The sequence below is a fragment of the Phacochoerus africanus genome, chromosome 5, assembly GCF_016906955.1.
Source record: "Phacochoerus africanus isolate WHEZ1 chromosome 5, ROS_Pafr_v1, whole genome shotgun sequence".
NCBI classification, from domain to species: domain Eukaryota; kingdom Metazoa; phylum Chordata; class Mammalia; order Artiodactyla; family Suidae; genus Phacochoerus; species Phacochoerus africanus.
The window spans coordinates 57,743,041-57,758,262 of record NC_062548.1 but is presented as its reverse complement, the minus strand read 5'-3'; the positions used below and the strand labels follow the sequence as shown (position 1 = coordinate 57,758,262).

Genomic DNA, 15,222 nt, shown 5'->3' with positions numbered 1-15,222 from the left:
CTGCGCCCACAGCATACAGAAGTTCCCAGGCTAGGGGTGGTATCTGGGCTGTAGCTGCAGGCCTACGCCAAAGTCGCAGTGACACCAGATCCAAGCCATGTCTGTGACCTACACCACAGCGCACAGGCAACGCTGGATCCTTAACCCACTGAGTGAAGCCAGGGATTGAAACTGTGTCTTCATGGATGCTAGTCAGAATCTTTTCCTCTGAGCCACAACAGGAACTCCAAAATACCACCTTTTATTTTTGCTTTTTAGGGCCACACCTTGCAGCATATGGAAGTTCCCAGGGCTAGTGGTGGAATCAGAGCTGCAGCTGCCAGCTTGCTTCACAGCCACAGCAATACGACCTACACAACAGCTCATGGTAACTCCAGCTTCTTAACCCACTAAGTGAGGACTGGGATCAAACCTGTGTCCTCATGGATACTAGTCAGGTTCATAAACCGCTGAGCCACAATGGGAACGCTCCAAAATACTGCATTTTAAGTCATAAATAAACAGTTCATCCTGAGCAACTTCCACCCAAATTATCCTAATACTTAAAAGGATTATAATTCTAAAAAATCATAGATGCATGATGAATAAAACTCTAAAGCTATTATTTCCTATATGTCATATATGTTACCCTTTTTGCAAGATATCAGACTTCAGTCTTTTCCCTTTATTTTTCTACCTCATATTAAATCTCAAGGAGGCTCTCTTTAGAAAAAGTTAACATTTCAACTAAAATCCCATACTCTCACTGACATGACCCTTGGGCCCAAATCCCTGCTCTGCATCCTTGATGGCCTGATGTCCCTGGAAAATTCCTTATGCTCTCCCAGCCTCAATTTCTTCATTCATAAAATTAGGAAAGTAATGCATTCCTTATGGGTTTTCTGTGAGATTACATGAAATAACCTCTGTGAAATCCTAAATAGGAGATCAGTAGATGGAGTAATTTTTTTTTCTTCTTTTTCTTCTTATTAAACACTGTCATATTTTCTTGAATGCTGATTTAATTTTAAATATCTAAGTTGGTCATAGAAATGAATCTGGAAAAACCTTAAATCTGATTTCCAACCATAACTTAAAAAAAAAAAAAAACCCTAATTGAATTTCTGACTTTCTTGTAATGTTATATCCAGGGCTTCAAATTTTGTTCTCAGATGCACCAAAAACATCCTTTATTAATAGTGGAAAATAAATGGCATCTTATAAAACAAGACTTCATCCAAGACTTTATAGATTTATGTTCAGTGCCTTGATTAAAAAAAGAGAAAAAGCCTTTTTCTGAGTCAGAAATGTTTCTCAAACCACCATAGAATAACAATTATGACTCTTCACTTTTTATTTTTATTGCTGGGTTGAAAAAGATGACTTTACAATGCCTACACCAGGAGGATATTATTCTACAAATAAGGGCCCAGCGTGACATCTATGAGAAAGCTGAGTCCTCCTGTGCAAAGCTGATTGGTGCTCAGCCAATGGGCTCCAGAGCATTGCAAATAAAGGCACCACTGGGCAGGTCAGATGCTGGGCCGAGTATTGCCTCTGACTGTGGAACTTCAGGAAATGCTCAAGTCCTGTCCTAGCAGAACACATCTGTGGCCAGCAAAGAGAAACCGGACTTTGAAGATGAAACATCTTCTTGCCCAGTTCCCATTCATCTTGGCTATCTATTGCCTCTGCCTGCTACAGATTCCCTCTTCAGGTAAGGGGACCCCTCTTTCAGACCCTAGCTGGCCTGACTTCTAATGAAGACTAGGACAGACCTTTGGCCTTGAGGGCAGTTCTGGAGGGAGTCTAACTCCATCCCCTCACATACCCTCACTTCCATCCTCTCCACACGGCTTCCACTTTCTCTAACCTCCAGGGAGGAGGGGCAGAGGAAGATGTGCAGCCTTTTACCAAAGAGGGCTACCTTCCTCTGAGGAATGCCTTCAAACAGTTCCTGTCCCAGTGTTGGCCCCAGGATGTGCCATGGAATTGTGAGGAATATAATGGGGGATGACTCCATTGTCTTAGCCATTTTTGCTCTTGGAATATTAAAGAGATGAAAGCCGTCAAGAGAGTAAAACTGAGCTTACCATCCCAAAGACTGAGGGTTGAGGGGCAGTTGGAGAGGGGCAGGATAGAAGCAAGCACAAGAAAAGGGCATCTCCTAGGCCTTTCCTGTGGGGCCCTAGAGGCAGGGCCCCAGGGAGCCTGGCTGATGGGCTCTGGCACTGTCCGAGGTGCTGACCAGACACAGGTGTCACTTCGCCCAATTCTGGGAAGTGGTGTGTTTGTAGAGAAGCACTAGTGTTGGGTTTGGGGGTCTGTAGGTGAAATCCATTACCCACCTCTTTATAACTCACCATGTGATACAGGGTGTGGTAGACGCTCTAGTTGGAAACACAGACTATTTCCAAATTTTAGATTTTTTCCATTCGAATTTTGGTTTAAGGGAGTGAAAAAATATTCAAACAGAAGATATATTTCAAACAAACATGTTTTGCCATTTCGTAGTGTCATCACAAATCCTAAGCATTGCAAGGAGCTATGGAAGTCATCTAGTTTAACCTCTCAGGAAAGCAAGGATCACCTCTATGGTTTCTCTATCTGATTGCTTTCCAGGACATCTAACCCACCACCAGACTAAGTCAGCTGGTAGCTGCCTCCCCTGGTTTCCAATAGAATCCTGTTTATATTAAACTTTTGGAAATTTATTACTACCTTTTATTTATCTGTCTGCATAGATATAACCACTTCCCTCTTTTTCCTATTTAATTTTCTGTTCCCTGAGGATAGAGTACTTATGATCTTTGTTATTGTATCATTAACACAGAACCTCTTAATGAATCCTTATAGGATTGATGTGAATTACTTTGCATTTTTGTATAGCTCCAATCATCAAAAACTTCTTTACCCAAGGTGAAATCTGATCACACGTAACTTCTTTTTTTATTTAATTAATTAATTAATTAATTAATTTATTTATTTATTTTTGGTCTTTTTGCTATTTCTTGGGCCGCTCCCGCGGCATATGGAGGTTCCCAGGCTAGGGGTCAAATCGGAGCTGTAGCCACCGGCCTACGCCAGAGCCACAGCAACGCGGGATCTGAGCCGCGTCTGCAGCCTACACCACAGCTCACGGCAACGCCAGATCCTTAACCCACTGAGCAAGGGCAGGGACCGAACCCGCAACCTCATGGTTCCTAGTCGGATTCGTTAACCACTGCGCCACGACGGGAACTCCCTTATTTTTTATTTTATTTATTTATTTTTTGGTTGATCACATGTAACTTCTAACCATTAGCCCTAGTTCTGCTTTTTGGGGGATATACAGAATAAGTAATTTTTCTTACGACAGGTCTCAAAATCATTGAAGGCAATTAACACACACTCCCTGATTTTTCTCTTTAACAAAGAAAACTAGGCTCAGTTCTTTTAACTCACCACATATCCTATCATTTCAAATAGGACTACTACTTTTCAAGGCTGGGACACTATTATTTGAATGGAGCACATGATTGCTTTAGCTTTCTCTTGGCTCATAGGGAGACTGCAGGGAGCAAAATAGCATTCAGTTTTTTTTTAAATTACTACTCTTGAGCCAAATATTCCATGTCTTGGAATTTATAAATCTGAATTTAGGGTCTTATATTTATCCCACTTAATTTTGTATTATTAGTTTTGACCTACCCACTGATTCTTTCATTTGCATGATCAGTTATTCCTCCAAGAGATGTATTACATACACATGAGATGAAGACTTCATTTAGGTCAGACAAAAGTTGACCAGCACTGGGTTTAGCTGCATGCTGGCAGCAACTTTCCCTACAACCCTACTCCTGAAGAGTCTGATGAAGCAGAGTGACAGAGGCCCTTATATCTTAAAAGTTCCAACAGGGACACTGTTGCATATACTTGTTGACACCATTTCCAGATACACCATTTCCTTCCTTATAACATTCCATCAAAATACAAAGTAAGTTGTTGTCCAGATATTTTTCGTCTTCTTTCCTAACTCGTGCTGCTAACTCCTGGCAAATAAAAAAAAAACATGCATTTTTTTCCCCCAGTGGTTCTCATCTGACTGTGTATTAGAATCACTGGGAATTGCCTTTTTCCCTAGTTTTTTTTTTTTTTTTTTGTCTTTTTGTCTTTTGTCTTTTGTCTGTTGTTGTTGTTGTTGCTATTTCTTGGGCCGCTCCCATGGCATATGGAGATTCCCAGGCTAGGGGTTGAATCGGAGCTGTAGCCGCTGGCCTATGCCAGAGCCACAGCAACACGGGATCCGAGCCGCGTCTGCAACCTACACCACAGCTCACGGCAACGCCAGATCCTTAACCCACTGAGCAAGGGCAGGGACTGAACCCGCAACCTCATGGTTCCTGGTCGGATTCGTTAACCACTGCGCCACGACAGGAACTCCCCTAGTTTTATTGAGATTTAACTCACGTATAACATTGTATTAGTTTAAGGAGTACAATATAACTATTTGACACATGTATATATTGTGAAATGATCACCACAACAGGATTAGTTAACAGTTACACATTTTTTCCTTATGATGAGAACTTTTAAGATCTATCCTCTTAGCAACTCTCAAATATGTAGTACATTATTGTAAACTATAGTCACCATGCTGTTTATTAGATCATCAGAACTTATTTATCTTATAATGGGAAGTTTGCCCCTTTCGGCCACCTTCATTCATTTACCCTACTCCCTACCCCAGCTTCTGGTAAATAACAATCTGTTCTCTGTATCTATGAGTTTGGGTATTTTAGGTTCCACGTATAAATAAGTAAGATCATATAGTATTTGCCTTTGCCTGCCTTATTTCACTTAGCATAATGTTTTCAAAGTCCATCCATGTTGTCTTAAATGGTAAGATTTCCTTCTTTTTTGGCTGAATAATATTCCATTGTATACATACACCACATTTTCTTTATCCATTCATCTGTCAATGGACGCTTAGGTTGTTTCCATGTCTTGACTATTGTAAATAATTATGTTATGAACACAGGTGTGCATGCATCTCTTCAAGAATGTGCTGTCATTTCCTTTGGATACATACCCTGAAGTGGAATTGTTGGCTCGTATGGCAGTTCTATTCATTTTTAAGACCATGCAATTTTAAATTAATTTTGCTACAAATCTCATATTTGCTGGTGGCAGGTAGAAGTATGTTTTGTCAATCCTTTCGACAACATCATATTAATAGAATCTCTGTATGTTTTTCACAGTAAAGATTTAAAAGTTAATGCTACAACCTCTTTTCTCCTAATGGAAATTTTAATGATTTCTCACAATAGGATTTTCTCAACATTGGACTGATCCTGCAGATGGCTTGGATATTGTGAGGCTTGAGGTAAATCATTGTTCAGTAATGTGAAGGTTTTATTTAGTCTTGTTCTTGAAAATTTCATGTGGATAATGTTCACTTAAAACTATTTTAAGATCCAATTTGGGGAGTTCCTGTCATGGCTCAGTGGTTAACGAATCTGACTAGGAACCATGAGGTTGGCCCTGCTCAGTGGGTTAAGGATCTGGCTTTGTCGTGAGCTGTGGTGTAGATTGCAGATGCAGTTTGGATCCCGAGTTGCTGTGGCTCTGGCATAGGCCAGCGGCTACAGCTCTGACTCGACCCCTAGCCTGGGAACCTCCATATGCCGCGGGAGCGGCCCAAGAAATGGTAAAAAGACAAAAAAAAAAAAAAAACCCATCAGATTCTTGGCTGCAGCAGAAACTCTCTGTTGTCATTTTCATGGCCTCATTTAAGGCATCCTGGGAGTTGTGTTGAAATTCTTGGCCACTGTGTGAGAAAATAATGCAAGGTTCATAAATGGGACAATTTTAGAAATTTATGTGATGTAATAAAATTTTATTGATTAAGGAATTTGTACTTATCTTTAATTCATTTTCTTCATTTTTTTTAGTGGCTGGCATATTGGGCAACTCTTTCTAGACAACCCAAGGTAAAAATTAATATACATATGATAATTTTCTCATTTATAGCAGTGGACATGTTGCCATAATTGATATCTATAAATAAGTATGCTCTTTTGCTACCTATAGGAGAATTCTGTATGTGTGTGTAGGTGTGTATGTATGAATAGTTTTAGGAAATAAGTGAATCTCTTAAAAACAAATGACCATAAAATATTGGTAGTTAATCTGCATTCTTACAATTATGATAATCACACATACGTAATCACATACACACATACAATTACATTAATTGTATATATTATGGTACAGTGTATATTATAAATTGATATATGTTATGCTATAGCAGTTCTCCCAAACAGTAGATCTCATGTAAAGGACCTAAGAGTAACTACAGTAACCACAACCCAAATATTTCAATGGATGCAAAAGTAAATGTTGATTCAGTGGAACATGCAGGAGGCTGATATGAGGGTAGAGTCCATGATTCTTGACAGAGACTGTATGTTTTCACCTTGAGCCCCATCTGCTCTTCCTCCCTCATGTCCCCCAACCCATATCAGATCGTGCTGCAGCCACAGTGAACTCACTATCCCCTACATTTATATGTCTTCACACACACTTTTCCTTAGTCAGAAATGCCTTTGCCTCCTTTGCAGGCTGTAGTCAATAGCCCAGACTCTAAAACCGAAGTGCCTGGGTCCAAAACCCAGACCTACTCAACTCGGCAATGTTCTTCTCTGGGTCTTAGATTCCCCATCTGTAATATGAGGACAGTAGTCATACTAGCCTCATAATGTTATTGTGAGCATTGTTTCAGTATTTGTGTGGTGTTTCAACAGTGTCCAGAACATTACAAAGGACAGCACTTGAGTGCTAGCTGTTAATGTTGTCTCTTGATGCAACTAATTTGCATTATTCAAGACTCAAACATCACCTTCTCCCTTAAACTTCATAAATATATCATCTATATTTCTTTTTATTTTCAGTTTGCCATCATCCATATGTTTGAAAACAATTGTCATCTCTCATCTTTAGATCCAATCTTTACCATCTTGGCACCTGAGGACAAAAATTCAAAGAGAGACCTCAGAGTTCTCCATCTCCTTGGCTTTGCCTCTTGGCCTCATACAGAAAGGGCTGCCCTGTCCCTCATGTACAGACTGTGAGGGTATCCCTTGCATGAGCAGAGGAAGTGGAAGTGTGGCTGTCACATGTGTTACTCGCAGAATTAAATGGGGTCATGTGCTTCCCCAGTGCAAAGCCCCCCTTGGAATGGATTTCCTCTATTTTACCAAATCTGACCCTGTTCATCATTTCCATCTGCCATAAAGCAAGGGACTGCTCAGTGAACAAAGCTACCAATGTTTTAAAAGTATTAATAGAGAGACTGTGGCTCTTCCTGGTCTTGTTACTGCCTTGACACGTGATCTTTGGCTTGTCCTTCCCTCCCCTGGGGCTCTGGTTCTCTCTCCTGTCCAGGGTTGGAATGAGTTACCTGGGCTTTAATCCATCTCCAGTTCTGGTCTCCAGCTCTGTGTCTCCAAGGGACTTTGATCTTGAGGCAATTCAGAAAGCAGTTTCATTCTGCAAATGCATTCACCTGCGGAAATTCTTCGTGTTTTCTGTTTCTGGTCACCACATGGGATCAGAAGTTTAGATGAGAAGAGGGGAGAATAGGTTCTTGTGAACACCACCCTACTATTCATCTGTTCAAAAAAGATACTTACTGAGAGCTTTCCATGAGCCAGGTGCTGGGGATACAGTAGTGATCAAAACAGACAAAACCACGTGCTCTCGTGGAACTTACATTTTAGTTGGGAAAATAAATAGTATACAGGATAGATATGTAAAATTAAAAAAAATTCTTTTTCTCTTAAAAGAAAAACATAAAACACAACAAGAACGGTGCACTTGAAATCTTGAGAGTGGTGTTCAGCACCTGGAAAAGCATCTTCAAATTCCTTTTTTTTTTTTTTGTAGCCGTGCTTTGTTAACCTGCTAAGCCCTCTGAGAACGCCAAACTCCTTTTTTTTTTTTTTCAGCTTTTTGGCTTTTTGGCTTAAATGTAATGGTATAAAGAATGTAAGGTAATGGTATAATATTGATGAGCTTTAAGGGAAAACTTTGGTCGATATGAACCAGCCCTAAAAACTGAATTCTAGGGTTCACCCAGCAACAAATTAAAAGTTGCAATTGTTATTTTATCCCACCTCTAAGTTAGTTGGCTATTGCGAACTGATTAGTATTGCTTCAGGGCTTCCTAGGGTATGTCTTCCCCCAAAGATTGAAAAGGCAAAATAAGATTAAGTTTTAAAATGATGATGCTGCTGGCAACTTTCTTTTTTGCAAAATCTTGCATCAACTATCATCTTATTTATTTTGTACAATGGATTTCTTTTATTTATTTATTTGCTTTTTAGGGCTGCACCTGTGGCATATGGAAGTTCCCAGGCTATGGTTTGAATCGGAGCTGCAGCTGCCGGCCTCCACCACAGCCACAGCGACAGGGGATCCAAGTCTAGGACCTTCACCACAGCTCATGGTAATGCCTGATCCTTAACCTATTGAGGGAGGCCACGGAGTGAACCCACATCCTCATGGATACTAGTTGGCTTTGTAACTCCTTGAGCTACAACAGGAACTCCATGGATTTCTTTTTAGACTGCCAATTGATTTCATCATATTCAGGTAAATCAGTAAAGTCTACTGGAACCTTATCAGTTGCCTGCCTCCATAAAATTCCATGTAACTTATCCTCACAATTCTCTTTCTAGGATAATCAAGATATCTACAAAAGAGTGAGTACCAGCCAGCCCAGTAATGAGAGCATGCCACTTCTACATTTTACAGCAAGTGACATTTAGTATTTAAAAAAATCAACCTTTTTTTCCCTCTTATTTAGTTTTTATTTCACTACTCCAGAACTCAGGAGCCAACACCTCCAGTTAAAACTGGGGTCAGTATTTTTCATAATCATCTTTCTGTAGAAGTTACTCTCTTCTTTATGCCTTTGTCCCTTCATAATTAATATGTACAGATAAGCAGAGACATGGTGGGCGTGGGGAGGCTTCCAGATACTCTGGGTAATAACTTCTTAAGTTCTTTTCCTTGGGGCTGCAGCAATTCTTTCTCTCCCTTTCTGGGGAAAGAGTGGGGGAGGCTGAGTGAGCTGAAAAGCTAGAGAATAAATTATAGAAAAGGAAAAATCAGTAAGAAATAACTTTTTGTTATGCACTTAGATTATAAGAAGAACTGGTAAATCTGAGCTCTATTTACATGTTTTTTAAATTTTGAAAAATGCTTTGTGAAGTGTGAAGTACTGCATTCCAAATAGTGATCCAAGGTTGGGCATCTTTTGTCACTGTCACAGTGTGCAGGTGCTATGGGAAGAAAAAAATCACCTTTCTTATTACAAATTTGAGTGATCCTCAGGAACAGATGAATTTCTACAGAATATGATTTAGAGAAGGTCGTGGAATATAATTTTTAGCAGAATTTTAACCTAGTCACAGTGATTGAAATTCAACTATTAGAAAGTTACTTGTTTATATAAGCAAGACTTTTCAAGTCTTCAGGGAGATCCTTAAAAACACACACAGACACACACACACACACACACCCCAAGCAAAACATTTTTCCCTAAGACTCATGAACAGTATAGTTTCAGCAACTGGCATCAGGTAAGGATGAAGATATTGTTAAGAAAGGCCACGGACACTGCAAGTGGAGAAAGGTCAAAAACGAAAGGGGAAAGATAAACTCTGTGTCTGTGATGTGGATTAATTTTTACTCTGAGCCAAAATACTCAGGAAGGATTCACAGGAGTAGATGAGACATGCTGAGTGTGTCTGAGGGTGTGCTGGGCCCCCACACACCCTCAGACATAGGGGAAAATAAAATGCAGGTCCAGGGTTATGGGTACCATCCTCCCACTGTGTCTGGTAGCTAAGGACAGCACACCTGCAGAGCCAGGGAGGATCTTCACGGTGATGCTCCTTTGGGACAAATCCCTCCACACTAGAAGGACAGAAGCACAGAATGCTTGGGTTTCACGCAGAAACAAGTCTGCTCTACCCTAAGAGAACATTTTGAAGTGATGTATTGGGCTGAAACCTGCTAGCAAGGCAAGCGATGCTTTATTGAAATCATAAAATTTCGAGCTTAGGCTCAGAAATGGATTTTCCTCTGAAAATTAAACCCATTTGTAAGGGAGACCACAGACAGGAATGCGCATAGCCCTGGGCCCCGTCCTGGGTCTGACCCTTCCCACCTCTTTGCTACAGTTTCCTCCTGTGCACCCTCTAATGCGCCTGGCTGCGAAGCTCGCCAACCGCAGAATGAAAAGATTTCGGCAGCGGGTATGTGCTTTTTCCTTCTGCCATGTTTGTATGACACCCAAAGTTCACTCAACCAAGGTCAGTGCCTTGGGGCTCGCTTGCCTTTTCTCCCTGTACAAATTTCTTTTTTTTCTTTTTTTTCTTTTTTCTTTTTTTTTTTTTGGTCTTTTGTCTTTTTTTGTTGTTGTTGTTGCTATTTCTTGGGCCGCTCCCGAGGCATATGGAGGTTCCCAGGCCAGGGGTCGAATCGGAGCTGTAGCCACCGGCCTACGCCAGAGCCACAGCAACGCGGGATCCGAGCCGCGTCTGCAACCTACACCACAGCTCACGGCAACGCCGGATCGTTAACCCACTGAGCAAGGGCAGGGACCGAACCCGCAACCTCATGGTTCCTGGTCGGATTTGTTAACCACTGCGCCACGACGGGAACTCCCCTGTACAAATTTCTTAACCTTCCTCAGCCTCAGTCGCTCCACCATGACCCCACACGGTGATTGGGTGATTGCAGGGATGAAGGAGGGCCAGTGGCCCAGCTCCCTGAGGTCCTCTTCATCCTTTTCTCTTTTAGTTTCTGTGTCATTCTTCACTTTCCCTTCCTGCTCATGACATGGACATTGCTATACTCTCCTTCCCATTGTCCCATTTGTTCTTTTTTTTTTTTTTTTTTAATAGTATAGTTGTTGATTTACAGTGTTGTGCCAATTCCCACCTGCCCTTTGTTTTTTGTCTTTTTGCCATTTTTTAGACCACTCCCATGGCATATGGAGGTTCCCAGGCTAGGGGTCGAATTGGAGCTGTAGTTGCCAGCCTACACCAGAGCCAGAGCAACGCAGGATCTGAGCTGCATCTACAACGTACACCACAGCTCACAGATCTTTAACCCACTGAGCGAGGCCAGGGATCGAACTCGCAACCTCATGGTTCCTAGTCGGATTCGTTAACCACTGAGCCATGATGGGAACGCCTCCACCTACTCTTTGATACTTATCTTGGAGCTTTGGAGCTTTGTTAATTAAAAGATTTTTTTCTTTTTTTTTTCTTTCTTTCTTTTTTTTTTTTTAGAGCTGCACTTGCAGCATATGGAATTTCCCAGGCTAGGTGTCTAATCTGAGCTGCTACCACCAGCCTATGCCACAGCAACATGGTATCCGAGCCACATCTGCCACCTACACCACAGCTCAAAGCATCACGGGATCCTTAACCTACTGAGCAAGGCCAGGGAATTGAACCTACATCCTTATGGATACCAGTAGGTTCTTAACCCACTGAGCCACAACAGTTGCTTGTTTGTTTGTTTTTTTAACTTTAGAAATTACTGCTTTCAGTACTAGCTGAATTTCTTCAAAATGCTCATCAAGGATTTGTTACATGATAGCAAAACAAGGAAAGCAAAAATTCTTGGAAATTGTGAATGACCAGAAATGGGTGACCATTTCTTCCCAGTTTCCCCAGGATGTTCCTGGGTTTAGGTCTGGAAATGCCAACACCCCAGAAAACCAATCATTTCCTGAGCAGCCAGACAGTCATCCTAGGCACAGGTTACAGTCTGTTGCTCCACTGCCAACAACAGGCTTTCAGACTGAGTCTGCCCCCATTGTTCAGATCCACAGACAAAAATGAGCTGGAAAAGCTGAAGAAGATTTTTCCTTGAACATTGGTCTAAGATGGCAGCCAATTTCAAGTCAAGGCTATCAGGAAGAGCAAAGAAATTGAACACTGTCCTGGACCCAAGGGGTAACCCACTCAAGAAAACGCACTTACCTGCCTCAACAGGAAACTCTGTGCTTGGCTCCGTGGTTAGGTGTTTCCTTGAACCTTTTTTGGTTTTTTTTTTGTGTTTTTTTTTTGTTTGTTTGTTTTTCATTTTTTTGTATCTGACTTCTGCCTACCTTAGAATGCAATCAGGGAAGGGCAGGATCATAGCACAATAACAAGCCTCTGGGTAAGTTTCTTAAATTAAGCTGGCCTCATTCCCTCACAGGATTTGGGGGCAGCTGCAGGGGATTTTAGCAAGAAGGTGGGTAAGCTCTGCAGGGAGCGTAACCCCCAAAGAAAGATCTACGGAGGAAGGACAGGGACATACTTGGTGCCAAGCCATCCTGCAGCCCCTAAAGATCACTTCTGGAAAGCACTGGTCTCCCTATATGCCCCGAAAATCTCAGAGGCTGAGCATCTAATTTCAGATTTCCTTGAGCTCCTCCTGGGACAGAAAGGAATCATGGGGTGATGCCCATGGATGTTACTAGTTCACCTCCATTTTTAAAGATGAGTCACCCGGGGCCATCTGCTCCTGGGGACTTGCTTTCTGGTTCAGGGACCAAATGCCACTTGTGCAAGCTTGGAAAGAGATGCTGCAGGTAGCATGAGCTCCATATACCAGCGCTTCTCCACACTGACCATGAACAACTGCGGACCTTGTTAAACTTCAGGTGGCTGGGCCTCAACTCTAGAGATCCAGCGGGGAGCCTGAGATGTTGCATTTCTAACAAATGCCACACATTTGTTGAATGAAATGCAAATCTGACAGACACATTCCCAGGTGTCCTTGATGTTTTGAGTCCCGGGACCCCACTTTGAAAGCCACTGCCATAGACGTCTTTGAAAGACCTTCAGCACGACATGGTTGGGTTATGGTTCTTGTGTTTATGTTGCAGGATCACGATGCCACCTTGGGAAGACCATTTTTCCTTTTCAGGGTAAAGCATGTTTCTTCTCCCCCGATTTTGCCCCTGATTCCCTCTGGCTGCCCCAGTTATGGAGTTACTGCAGAATGAACACAGCCAGGGCCCCATGGCAAACGGGTGAATGTTTGTGGGGACTTTTTCACACTTTACTTAGGGAGTGACATGGAAATTCTCCACCTACGGGGGTGAATGTTTGTGGGGACTTTTTCACACTTTACTTAGGGAGTGACATGGAAATTCTCCACCTACGAACTCTATGCTTGGATAGGAAATGGTCCAGCCAGACACCGGCTGAGCTGAGCACCCTAGGGCTCTGGGAGGCGCTTAGGGGCGGGAGACGGGAGTTCTGCTGATGGACAGACACAGTGGCCAACCAGAGTCAGAGTCTGTGCTCCTGGCCATAAAGGTCCAAGAGACGGTGGAAACCACACCAGGGACAGGAGTGTAGGCGTCATTTTTCCCAAGGGGACTCAGAGCCTCTTGCAAAGGTCACAGAGTCACAGATTATCTTTTAATTCTTGATCTGCCAGTCCTTAGCTATATTTCACCCCCCTAGATCTTCAGTGTTTGCATCAGAAAAATGTGCTAATCAGACTAGGTATGTGCCCCTCAAACTGCATTCTATGGGTCCTTGGGGCTGAAGGATGCTCTGCAAAGTCAAATATGGTTGGAAAGCACTGCCCCTGACACTCTCTGATGTTTATACTGCATAGCAACATATCACAGAAAACAAGCTGTTTCCCTTGGCTCAGTCAGGCATTTCCCAAACTTACTTGACCCCGGAAATGGTTCCCACCCCCATGACACCCCATGTACACCTTTTAAATCTGCATAACCTCTTAGTGCTTTTCTGGAAAGTACACGGAGAAACTGTGGGTCTCCATGATGTCTATAGAGTAGAAAGTCCTGTGACTAATGGTTTGGGGACTGTCCTGCCACAGAAACAGAAGTTAAGGTGTGGGGTGGTGTGGTGGGGGGCAGTGTCAGGGCCGAGGAACAGCAGAGGTTCTGGAGCACTGTCCCAGAGGACCCACAGACAAGCAGGGGCTGGAGCTCATCAAGGCAGGCTGCTACATGCCTGTTAGGAGAACAGAGCCATAGGGCCCTGTAGAGAAAGGATCTGGTAGCAAGAGACAGGTTCTGGGCAGTTTTGTCTCAGTATCTGTCAGCTGATCTATTTTTCTTTTCAGCCAAGGAATGGAAGAAATCTTGACATTAACACCTGGTAGGGTGTGTTCAAGGTCAGCCTCATTGCCTTTCTTCTCCAAGCAAATGATGTGTGTCTGAGGTGGGGGAATGAGAGGCAGCCAGAGGGGTGATTGTTCCAAGAAAGAGAGACCCTGTGGGACACTTGAGGACCTCTGTCCCCTCCCTTTCCTGCCCTCAGCTCTCCAGAGACCCCACTGCAGCCTGACATTGGCTCAGACAATGCAACTTCGCTGACTCTTTATAGTATAGGTGCCTTGTCTCTAGCAGCAGCTGCAAGGGGACAAAAGCATTATGCCTAGCTGATGCCCATGACTTCTCACCTGGCCCTTCTGATGAGGAAGATCCATGCTGGCATGCTTGGGGAGGAGGGGTTCTGAGTCCGGCTAGGCAAGGCTCTTCCCTCCATTCCAAGGTGCTCTGAGACCTGGAGGTTAAGATCTGGGGAGACACCTCAGCCTCCAGCCTGTGGAAGTGGGGTCCCTGCTCACAGGTAGCTCTGGGCCTCCTCTGTCTGTCACAATGATGTGGTCACAGGGACATGAGGCTGCTGCCCTTCAGTGGCAAAACAGCCTCTGTCCTGGAGCCTGTTGGGGACCAAATGGTGGTGACCAGAGCCTGGCAGGCCAGGGTACCTGAGAGAGCTGTCCTCATGCTGGGGACAGGGCCTCCCAGGCCAAACAGAGGAGGATGTTCCCTGAGGCCACAGCTCACACTGACCTAATAGCTTGATCAGATGGAACAATGACAAATCTTATGAGCACAGGGCATTTATGACATGTCAAATTGAGGGTTTTTAAAAAATACATTATGTAATGACATACCTTGGGTCTTGTCTCCATCTTGGTATTCATTCGATCTGACCTGTATTTTTTTTTTTTTCTTTTTCTTTTCAGAATTCAGTGGCAGAGGAAGTCTGGATCAGATGAGGGGATCGAACAATTATTTTGAAAAAATGTGAAACTTCTGTGAACAAATTTTAAAAAGAATTCTCTTGCTCTCTATTCACTAGACAAAAAAAACAAAGCAGCAGTGATACAACCTTTTCATTTCTTATTGGAATGTATTGG

General features: G+C 42.8%; 1 protein-coding gene across 1 annotated transcript; it reads left to right on the top strand.

Annotated features, from left to right (window-relative positions):
* The first annotated feature begins 1,620 nt into the window (after positions 1-1,620).
* Positions 1,621-14,175, top strand: NMS (neuromedin S). Its single transcript, XM_047779190.1, has 9 exons — positions 1,621-1,696; positions 5,289-5,344; positions 5,913-5,951; positions 8,700-8,723; positions 8,828-8,881; positions 10,209-10,283; positions 12,244-12,279; positions 12,917-12,958; positions 14,137-14,175. The coding sequence occupies exons 1-9, from the start codon at positions 1,621-1,623 to the stop codon at positions 14,173-14,175; spliced, it is 441 nt and encodes a 146-aa protein (XP_047635146.1).
* The last annotated feature ends 1,047 nt before the right edge of the window (positions 14,176-15,222 follow it).

What these genes read in the sequence shown, in the direction of transcription:
- NMS (XM_047779190.1), top strand. Translation starts at nt 1,621, where the DNA reads ATGAAACATCTTCTTGCCCAGTTCCCATTCATCTTGGCTATCTATTGC. An exon ending in ATCAAGATATCTACAAAAGA is followed by an intron (nt 8,724 to 8,827) that starts GTGAGTACCAGC and finishes CCTCTTATTTAG; the next exon opens with TTTTTATTTCACTACTCCAG. An exon ending in GACCATTTTTCCTTTTCAGG is followed by an intron (nt 12,959 to 14,136) that starts GTAAAGCATGTT and finishes TTTTCTTTTCAG; the next exon opens with CCAAGGAATGGAAGAAATCT.